Genomic DNA, 10,641 nt, shown 5'->3' with positions numbered 1-10,641 from the left:
GGGGAAATTTATCTATAAGTAAAGGGTGCGCTTTTTGAATATTTAAAGTTAACCAATTTCAAATTTGTTTTTTTCTTATTAATTAAGGTAGACTTAGTGCACATTTATTAAAATAGCGGCGTGTTTTTCTACAACAATTATAAAACAATCAACAAATCGCATTCTAGTGGAAGACAGCAAATGAAAGCAGTGGAAGAGGCTTCTCCGCTGGACTTCAGTCGTACTTGAGGTTGCCCATGCAGATGTACTTGATGTCCACGTAGTCGTCGATGCCGTGCTTGGAACCCTCTCGTCCCACCCCAGACTCCTTGACCCCGCCAAATGGTGCCTCCGCCGCGGAGATGATGCCCTCGTTGACGCCGACCATGCCCACCTCCAGTCGCTTGGCCACACGGAACACCTGCTGCAGGTTCTCGCTGTAGAAGTAGCCGGCCAGGCCTCTCCTGGTATCGTTGGCCTTCTTCACCGCCTCCTCCTCGTCGCGGAAACGGATGATGGAGACCACAGGGCCAAAGACCTCCTCGGAATATAGTTGGGCGGAGGGAGGAACATCTGTCACTATTGTGGGAGCGTAGAAAAGGGCACCGTGGTCAGACAGAGGCTTGCCTCCCAAGATAATGTTGGCCTTCTTGGATCTCGCATCCTCCACAAAGCCACTGACTTTCTTGAACTGCATTTCGTTAATCAGGGGACCGATTTGCACATCGCATCCCTGGCCGTCGCCGATCTTCAAGGCCTCCACGCGTTTCTTCAGCTGCGCCACAAACTTATCGTAGACGCTGTCCTGAACAAAGAACCTGTTGGCGGACACGCAGGTCTGTCCGCAGTTTCTGAACTTGGAGGCCATGGCGCCATCCACCGCTTTCTCAATGTTGGCCGAATCGAAGACAATGAACGGAGCGTTGCCGCCGAGTTCCAGGCAAATCCTCTTGATGCCATCGGCGGAGTTGCGGAACAGCAGTTTGCCCACTTCGGTGGAGCCAGTGAAGGAAATGCCCCTCACGTCGGGGCTCTTGCAGAAGAGATCGCCAATGGGAGCTGCCTTGTTTGTGGTCACCACATTAATCACGCCCTTTGGGATGCCTGCATCCACTGCCAGCTTGGCCACAGCCAGTGCGGTGAGAGGAGTGTCCTCGGAGGGCTTCACCACCACAGTACACCCTGCCGCCAGAGCAGCTCCAGCCTTTCGTGTGATCATGGCCATGGGGAAGTTCCAGGGGGTAATCAGGGCGGCCACGCCGATGGGCTGCTTCATCACAATGATCTCCCGGTTGGGAGCAGCACTGGGCACAATCTCGCCGTAGACGCGACGGGCCTCCTCCGCGAACCACTCCACGAAGGCGTTGCCGTAGGCCACCTCCCCCTTGGACTCGTTGATGGGCTTGCCCGACTCCGCCGTCATAATCTCGGCTATCTCCTGGGAGTGCTCCTCGATCAGCTTGTGCCACTTCTGCAAGATTAGATTAGATAAGATTAGCAGGGGTTAGCTACAAAGCAGGAGAATGGTGATAATGACCTACAGTTGAACTTCTTTTTACTTAAAATTACTAAGAGATCTTATTATTAAATGTAAAGTTTTTATTATACATGTCTTAATGTTAGATAGTTTAAGGTTACTTGAAGTAAGAATACCATTCTATTGATAGAATAGACCTTGATATACAGGTTTTTCATACGAATAAGATGAAATACAGCCTCCAAACAAGTTATTTTTCTTATTGCTAGACTTTTTAGAGAGTTTTATCTATATATATAAGTTGTTGAGTACATGTTTCGAGATCTATGGTTCAGAAAAGAGAATTCCTGATAAGGAATGATCTTATAACTCACCTTGAGCAGATTGGAGCGATCTTTGGCCGTCAAGGATCGCCACTCCTTGGACTCGTAGGCCTGCTTGGCGGCATCGATGGCCTTCTGGGCATCCTCCACCGTCATGTTGGGCACCTTTCCAATCACGGCTCCATTGGCAGGATTCCTGACCTCGAAGGTGGCCTTCGAGTTGCTCGACTCCACCCAGGCGCCATCCACCAGGGCCTTGTCCTGCACCAAAGCGGAGAGTCCTCGCATCCCGCAGAACTTCAAGTTGGCGCCTGTTCGTGCGACTCCGCTGAGCTGTCGCCACATTCTGTCGCCTGAGGGCAATAAACAATATGTATTAGAACAAATTAGCAATTGGCTACTAATCGATTGTTGACCGGTCTCTTGCCGGCATCTCCCTATCACCTTCTTGTCACCTGTCGGGGGAGTTGGAGGTGTTTATCTTATCTGCAGCGTTATCGCGAAGATTCTCTGCTGCCCAGCAATATAGTTGGGGCTTCAATATGGGCGCTTTGATTGGATTTAATTGATTTTAATTTGATGCGCTCCGAGCCAGCAGAGCGTTTGGTGCTGACAACTTGTTTGTGGTTATCAAAATCAGCTGGTTGGTAAATGGGACTGCCAACCTGAATTTCCTTGGTCTCACAAGAACCGCGAAAAATTATGGTTTTTTAAAAAGCATTAATAATCTTTGTAAAATGTAAAAAAAATTAGAGACTGGGTAACTAAACCTTTTAAAAGGTTAGATATTAATAAATACTAATAATTGTAATGTTTTCTTATTATAACCAGGTTTAATCTTAGTATATTCAAAGTGAACTGCTATTTGAAATTTCCCATTTGAGTTATCGAAATCGCATTTGCTATCGATCTCTAGTCTCGCAGCAACCACCTTTTGCCCTGCGATTGGGCGGCAAACGTTTGACTTTCAAAAATAAAAAGGGAGCAGCAGGAAAAAGAAAGTCCAGTAAGCTTCCTGATTCCCATTTTTAGCCGTTGCTTTACATTTGCGACTTTAAGGCAGCGCCACTTGTCTTGGCAATCGCTGGACAATCGGTGCCTTTCGCCCGATCCCAGCGATCTTTTTTGCATGCGCCGCCAACGTGGAGCAGGGTGCTCCATTTATTATGACTTTGTGGTCGGGCATCACGACCATAGATTTCACATATGCCGGCAGCGATTCTAGCAGAAGGTGGGTCTCCCAGCCCATCCTCTGCACTGGAAAACAAAAAGCAATTGGGCTCAAGTTAAAAAAATTGCCCGATTTGTTCTGCCAATATAAAATATATTTTTTAATTATTGGTGAAAAAAAAACAGTAAGAAAACCTAAATATAAAATTATTGTTCAGTCTTTAAAGTTGTTCCTTTTGAAAGACCTTCTATATTTTGAAAACCATTTTTCCGAGTGCCATTTAGCATTAGACAGCGGCAGGTTCTGCCTACTGGGCTACTGGTCATGCAGCTTCCTCCTCTTCCAGCTCACCTGGTTGTGCCTTCCCTTCGCCCAGGAGCCCGCAATCTGTGTTGCAAATTTTGTCAATAAATTTCGGCTAAGAATGCCAAAACAGGCGGCCGTCCGCATGGACATCATAACTGTTAAGATAAGATTGCCTAGATGGCGATCGCAATGTGGATCGGGAAGCAGAGATTCCTGCTCCCAAATGAATTCAATTAGTTGTGATTTAAAACTAATTGAAAATGCGTCTAGCTCGGAAGCAAACGTGCCCGCTGCCGGCTCCTGTCGATAGGTGTTTAAGTTATTTGTCTTAAGTGCTGCCGGGAGGTGTGTGCTCCTGTCCCATTCCAGGCTGATCGAGATCGGGATGCACTGGGAAAAAATACAATAAACGTACTAAAATAATATTTTAACCAAATTTACTATGTTTTACATTTTTGTAGATAAGTTAAGAAGTAATAGAGCGTTTGGCTTAAGTAAACTATATTTTTTAAAATATCCTTTTGCATCAAAGCGAATTCTTGAGATTCTACAAAATATTAAAAGAATCCTACATTTTAATGATATGCATTTCATTTTTTAATTATAACAGACAGTTCATACCAAGTGGTCATATATTTTCTATAAGGAAACCTGTTATAATTTAAAAATATCATAAATGTTCGGGAATAATATGGTATTACATCATTCAAAAGTATTGTATTTTATGTATTACTATTAGGGTATTTTCTATGTTGTGATTTTTTAAGTGTTTCCTATTCATCAAGGCTCATCAGAAGCCCACCTAATGAAGTAGTCAGTCAGTCAGCCAGTCGGCAGGGCACTCAAGACCGATCTAATGTCTACTTAACTGCACAATTTTGACAGTTTTAATGCGCTGGCATGGTCGGCGAATTTATGGGGCCTTCGCCTTTATGGAATGCAAACAATTGACAACCCAGGAATAGGCAGCCGTGTGCCTTTTGTGATGGCTAATTGTAATACGAAATCATAACACGCCATAAAAGCGACACAAAGCTGGAAAGATGGGATCGTTGGGCATCGTATAGAGGATCGTCCTGGACCGGTTCTGGTGCTAGGCCCTCTGGAAGACCCAAGACCAAGACGCCGCCCTGGCAGCTGGTCAATGGGAACAATGGGGCGGCTGGCCCTCTCTTTCGTTCTGGAGATGCCAAGGTGCCCGTCTCTTTCGGGAGGATTCCTATACACTCTCTAACGCGAATGCGGCCGAGCCATAAATCATGTTTGGAAACACGTTCCTTAACGCGAGAATAAAACATCTGTTGTTGGTTTCCTCTGATCTGGTTGCCTGGCAGCTTTCTTGCGAGGACAAAGGACTCGCAAGCTTAGGGCGCAAACTGGTTGCCAATTGTCCTGGCAATGTGGCAAGATGGCAAATGGCAGGAAAACAAAACAGCCGCCGAACAGATAAATGTCGTGATCGACTCACGCAACAGCAGCAGCTGCTCCTCGGGAGTTAACCAGCCTCGGCTGGGTTACACAAGTTAACCCATTGAGGACATGCAAAAGATATCCTTTTCTACTCATGAAAGTATTTTAATGAAATAGATTTCTTATAAAAAATATGTGGGAAAAATATTATGGCTTATCGAATTTTAATTTTGGAAATTTAAGGTCTATACTTTTTTAATAGTACAAAAAAATTATATTAAAAATATTATTATATTTAAAGAGTTTACATTTATTAAAAAAATATATTTATTGTATGTAGATCATTTTTAAATAATAAAAAAATTAACATTGTCTCAAAGTTTTTCAGTACATAATAAAGAACATATATTTTTTAATATCTTAACATATATATCATTTTTAAAGGGTTAAGAAAAAATGTACAATGACCCAACCTTTTTGAACGTATAATTTAGTACATCTATTTGTAATGTCTTAATACAAAGTTCCATTATTTTCCAAAGCTTGCATAGGGTTAACTGGAAACATGGCTGCGGTTTGCAGGATAATAGCTTTGCAGATATAAACGCTGCTGCTCCTGTTTCGGCTCTCTCTGGTGCGATTCCGATTCGGATCCTGTTGGAGATCCTGCTCCTGCTCCTGCTGACTCATCTTGGCACGTGTGCTTAACGAGCGCTTCTGCAGCTGCTCGCAGTCAAGTCGCAGGACCAAGATGGAGTTGGAGATGAGGATGAAGCAGGCGAAGCAGCTGCCAGGAGTTCTCAATTTCGAATGTCCCATCCAGAGCCGGAACGAGGCGTCCTGAATGCGTCAGCAGATTAGCTCTGTCCGGGTGGAAGCAACACGTGTGCGATTGTGATTGCGATTGCGATCCCAGCCAGGATACCCTATCCCTTTCCCAAACCATTCCCCCTGGTGAGCCTACATTTTTCCCATTTTCTATGTAGACGATCCCCTGGCCTAGCTTAATTATTGTTTACCTTCGCATCAAGGTTACGGCATTATGATTATGCCCTACTTGATTATTATTTCATAATTCCGCCGCCCTTTGTGTGCCCCCCCACTTTCCCCGGCATGTCCTGGCATGCACTGGAACTCGATCCCGCTGTCCTTGAGCCGCACAAAGCGATCCCTTATCCGCATCCTTTGTTGTTCCTTGATGTACGAAAATACGCCTTGCCAACCCCAAGAAATTCAAACAAGGGAACACCCGAGTTTCGAAGATCCCAAGACCTAGGCGTCTAATACCCTGCGAAATGAAGTGAAAAGTGTTTGGCTAACGAGTGCTTTTGTGATAACTACCTTTTCTTTTGACGGATTCCGGCGAATCAAATTAAAATGTTATGAGAAAGAAATTTTGGAAATTTCAATTTGGAAAGTCAAAAGATTCTTATTTCTTTTTATGTTATTGATTTTTGACGGATTAGAATGTCATGCTGTGAATGTGAAATACAATTTTATTTTAAATATAACATACTCAAGACCGATATTTTCCGTTGACTCCTTTTTCCTGAAATTTGGTCAAAAATACATTTTTTAGGTGTGAATGCTAATTGATAGGAAATTTTTTGTCGAGTTCCACAAGGTATTACATTCCATTTTTGAAACATTACTTTTATTGTTTTTGTCTAAATTACTGTTTTTTTTTGTAAAAATGAAAAACCCAGTTTTTGAGCAAAAACTGATTCTTTTCTTTGACCTTTTTTGGTGTAACTTGGTCAAAAATGGTCCGAAACCTAAAAGACGCACTGTATTGAACAGCTTACAAGATAGATAATTGATCGCTATTATTTTCTGGCTGATTCTAAGAACTTACAAATTTCGCAAAATTTGACTTTTTTACAAGGGGTAGCATCGTCATTTTTTGCGAAAATTGGTCAAATTTAAAATTTTTTAGGTGTTAATGCCATTTGGTTGGAAATTTTATTGCGAGTTCAGCAAGGTATTACATTCCAATTTTAACCCATTACTTTTTTTGTTTCGTCCAAAATACTGATCATTTTTGTGTGGAAAACTGGAAATTTCGGTATTTAGCGAAAACAGATATTTTTCTCTGACCTTTTTTAATGTAACTTGGTCAAAAATGGTCCGAAACTTAAAAGACGTACTGTTTTGAACAGCTTACAAGATAGATAATTGATCGCTGTTATTTCCTGGCTGATTCTAAAAACTTAAAAATTTCTCAAATTTTGACTTTTTCCGGGGGGTAAAAATTGACGACCCATTTTTGCAAGAATTGGTCAAATTTACAAATTTTTAGGTGTTAATGCCAGTTGATGGGAAATTTTATTACGAGTTCAACAAGGTATGACATTTATATTTTAGACAATTACTTTTCTTGCTTCGCCAAAAATACTGATTATTTTTGGGTGCAACATAAATAACTTAGTTTTCGTCAAAAATCTATATTTTTCTCACACCTTTTTGCGTGTAACTTGGTCAAAAATGGTGAGAAACCTAAAAGGCGTTCTGTTTTGGACAGCTAACAAGCTAGATAATTGACTGCATTCATTTTCTGGCTCATTTAAAAAACTTCAAAATATCGCAAAATTTGACTTTTTTACAAGGGGTAGCATCGTCATTTTTTGCGAAAATTGGTCAAATTTAAATTTTTTTAGGTGTTAATGCCATTTGGTTGGAAATTTTATTGCGAGTTCAGCAAGGTATTACATTCCAATTTTAACCCATTACTTTTTTTGTTTCGTCCAAAATACTGATCATTTTTGTGTGGAAAACTGGAAATTTCGGTATTTAGCGAAAACAGATATTTTTCTCTGACCTTTTTTAATGTAACTTGGTCAAAAATGGTCCGAAACTTAAAAGACGTACTGTTTTGAACAGCTTACAAGATAGATAATTGATCGCTGTTATTTCCTGGCTGATTGTAAAAACTTAAAAATTTCTCAAATTTTGACTTTTTTCCGGGGGGTAAAAATTGACGACCCATTTTTGCAAGAATTGGTCAAATTTACAATTTTTTAGGTGTCAATGCCAGTCTATTGGAAATTTTATTGCGAGTTTAACAAGGTATGACATTCCATTTTTGGACCATTACTTTTCTTGTTTTGTCCGAAATACTAATACTTTTTGGTTGGAAAACAGGGAACTTCGTTTTTTGGCATAAACCTATATTTTTCTCCGACCTTTTTTGATGTAACTTGCTCAAAAATGGTCGGAAACCTAAAAGGCACACTGTTTTGGACAGCTAACAAGCTAGATAATTGACTGAATTCATTTTCTGGCTCATTTAAAAAACTTCAAAATATCGCAAAATTTTGACTTTTTTAAAAGGGGTAGCATCGTCATTTTTTGCGAAAATTTGTCAAATTTAAAATTTTGTATGTGATTATGCCAGTTGATTGGAAATTTTATTGCGAGTTCGACAAGGTATGACATTCCATTTTTGGAACATTATTTTTCTTGTTTTGCCCAAAACACTGATAATTTATGGGCGAATAATGAAGAATTTAGTTTTTTTTTTAATTGTAAGCTTATATTATATTTATATTTATATTTTTTGTTGTATTTTTAAAGTCCCACATATGTACATATATATCATAAGATATGCGAGCCGGGATCCTTGTAGCCCACTTTATCTAAGGGAATCTTAATTGCGTACTACTTTTGATAGATTGTTATCATCTTTCCTGGGCTGCGCATAATCCTTTCTTCGACCTTTTGTTGTCTGTGGATAGGAAATATTAAATTGCGCATTCCATTCTCATCTCCTTCCCTAAAACCGTGCCAAAGCTGAAATTTGGTACATTTATTGCGACTTACTCATCTTGAAATTTGGTTCTTAGATCTCACAATTTTGGGGTGGATTTATCCAACAAGTCATCCGAAACACACTGAAAAAAACGAAATTTCAGTTTATTAATTTCAAAATTTGTTTAAAAATTGTTCAATAAACCAATATTATTAAACTAAGTATTTTCATAATTTAATTGAAATGAATAAAAGCAGTAATATCAAAATCATAGCTTAAATATAAAATACAATCATGGGTTCACAACGATTTTTTCAGTATCAGTAAAACATTGTTGGGCAAACTATACCAAGTAACTTTTTTTTGCAGTGTAAACGCGAAACAACGTCAACTGGAAGACCTTGGCACTTCACCAACTGCTCGGATTGGAAAGACTGTACCGAAAATCGCTTAAAAGCGCGTAAAACATAGTTTGAAAAGCAATCTGAGGAACTACGCATTTCGATTTGATCCTTGCTCGAATCATATATGTGCTAGCATTGTTTTGTATAATTTATGCAACCCCAACCCCAACGCACAATGGCATCGGAAGGGCGGAAACGGGGTGGCTCTTCCAGCGTCTCCATTTATGGGGTAGTTCGGTCCTGCCTCCTGGTACACCAGGCAAAAAGGATATATCACTTCTAAGAATTATCAATTTAAAGTCTTAAGTTGAAATTTATTATACTATCAGACAGCATGTTCTGGTAAGTTGTTGACATATTATATTAGCCAGGCTTATATTTTCATTTTACAATATTGATTTTTGCAGTGTATTTGCAATGCTATTTCTGGTGGATACCAGAAAAATCTGTTGCGTAGTCCTGCTCCCTGATTCAACTGCGTCGTTGAGGCATTCTCACGCTGGATTTTCCCAGTTTCTGTCCTTGGCCCTGCCCTTTCCTTGTCCCTGTCCTTGCCGTTGTCCTTGCCCCTGATCCCCGGTCCTTTTTCCCTGCTTCTGCCCTTTTCCCCGGTGGCTTGTTGTGTTCTTGATTTGGGTAGGCCTCGGTTGGTTGCGCCTTTGTGGGCATAATTATGCCTCCGTTCTGGAACCGCCGAGTGCATTCTCATTTAAATCCGGTGCAGTGCAACATTTCTCATATCGCATTTCCGCTTAATTGTCCGCGATTGTAGCAGGCCGCAAGGAATACCAACGTATGGTATATAATGAAAAGGAAGCGGGGAGCTCGAGATGATCGCGATCATCCCGATTCGCAAAAGCTCTCCCGCCAGCTGTTGTCTCTTGTGCTCGCCAAGTTTATGCGAATCGCCCCGAAATGCATAAACATATCAAATTACGACGATCGAATTTTGTAAAAACCGGAAGTTTTTGAATCTCTGTCCGAAAGACAAAGGCCCCCAGAGATCATTGGCGGCATTTTCGCTTTACCTTAATTTGCCAGCAAATCTTCATAAATTTCGACATTCCTTAGCCTAATGATGATGCACTGCAAGCTCATCTCAACAGCCGCCCTTGAGGGGCAGAAATAAAGGATCTGCTTTTGCAACGAGATCTTGAACTTTGCCTGCCATTTCGATCGCTTGATTTGTTTTCAAGCCACTGCAAACAGCATTTCTGCTACATTTTTGTCGAGCTTAAGTTGGGATCTGTTGTTATTGAACAAACAGCGGCGATCGCACTGCAAACAGCTAAATCAGCACTCATAAAACAACGGAGATCCGTGGAGTTCAGGGGAGGATTGGGGGAGTCAGTGGAGGTGGCAGCGGCATCCCCTCTTGGGAATGGCGAAAACTTTACCTACAAGCCAGGGTTGAGTTCATTGACATCTAGGCTTCACTAGTATCTTGTACATATGTTAAAATTGTTTTAAAAATTTAAATAATTTTGTTTACTATATTTCAGAAATATTATGCCGAACCTTTTTTAGATAAAATAACCTAAGAACTACAAAATCTAAACTACAAAATAATGACTATTATAAACTGTTTATAATGATGATGACTTAAGCATCAGGAAGCTTAAGTATCTTAAACTGAAACAGGAGTACCAATCTGTTACCAATCGAAGGTGTTAAGAGCATGTAATTCCATTTTGTTTTATGACATGTAGCTGAAATCCATCGCTAATCCCGATCTTGTTTTAATCCCCCTTCCCAGCTTCAAGTTCCCGCTGATCCCGCTAATTATCCCCCTGCTGACAAGGCAAATCCATCAAGATTTAGTG

At 40.7% G+C, this 10,641-nt stretch overlaps 2 protein-coding genes across 5 annotated transcripts; both read right to left on the bottom strand.

The window, feature by feature from the left end:
* Window positions 1-82: 82 nt before the first annotated feature.
* LOC108026438 (succinate-semialdehyde dehydrogenase [NADP(+)] GabD) lies at window positions 83-2,400 on the bottom strand. Of its 2 annotated transcripts, none has more exons than XM_017097375.3 (3): window positions 2,224-2,400; window positions 1,831-2,132; window positions 83-1,450 (listed from the first exon to the last, which is right to left on the bottom strand). In XM_017097375.3, the coding sequence occupies exons 2-3, from the start codon at window positions 2,122-2,124 to the stop codon at window positions 215-217; spliced, it is 1,530 nt and encodes a 509-aa protein (XP_016952864.1). In that variant the 5' UTR covers window positions 2,125-2,132; window positions 2,224-2,400; the 3' UTR covers window positions 83-214. The 2 variants fall into 2 exon arrangements, with proteins under 2 accessions (XP_016952864.1, XP_050744908.1); XM_050888951.1 differs by having other exon boundaries at window positions 2,235-2,400.
* A 2,748-nt stretch (window positions 2,401-5,148) lies between these two features.
* Window positions 5,149-6,140, bottom strand: LOC127011543 (uncharacterized). 3 transcript variants are annotated; one of them, XM_050888770.1, is made up of 2 exons: window positions 6,008-6,140; window positions 5,149-5,954 (listed from the first exon to the last, which is right to left on the bottom strand). In XM_050888770.1, the coding sequence occupies exon 2, from the start codon at window positions 5,483-5,485 to the stop codon at window positions 5,180-5,182; it is 306 nt and encodes a 101-aa protein (XP_050744727.1). In that variant the 5' UTR covers window positions 5,486-5,954; window positions 6,008-6,140; the 3' UTR covers window positions 5,149-5,179. The 3 variants fall into 3 exon arrangements, with proteins under 3 accessions (XP_050744727.1, XP_050744728.1, XP_050744729.1); XM_050888771.1 differs by having other exon boundaries at window positions 5,149-5,946; window positions 6,008-6,133; XM_050888772.1 differs by having other exon boundaries at window positions 5,149-5,506; window positions 6,008-6,133.
* Window positions 6,141-10,641: the final 4,501 nt, after the last annotated feature.

Source organism: Drosophila biarmipes, chromosome 3R (genome assembly GCF_025231255.1).
Source record: "Drosophila biarmipes strain raj3 chromosome 3R, RU_DBia_V1.1, whole genome shotgun sequence".
NCBI lineage: Eukaryota > Metazoa > Arthropoda > Insecta > Diptera > Drosophilidae > Drosophila > Drosophila biarmipes.
Note: the sequence above shows the minus strand (reverse complement) of the source record. Positions and strands in the feature narration are given on the sequence as shown.

Coding starts and splice junctions, on each gene's coding strand:
- LOC108026438 (XM_017097375.3), bottom strand. CDS start 2,124: ATGTGGCGACAGCTCAGCGGAGTCGCACGAACAGGCGCCAACTTGAAG. Junction 1,451..1,830: donor ATCGCTCCAATCTGCTCAAG/GTGAGTTATAAG, acceptor CTAATCTTGCAG/AAGTGGCACAAGCTGATCGA.
- LOC127011543 (XM_050888770.1), bottom strand. CDS start 5,485: ATGGGACATTCGAAATTGAGAACTCCTGGCAGCTGCTTCGCCTGCTTC.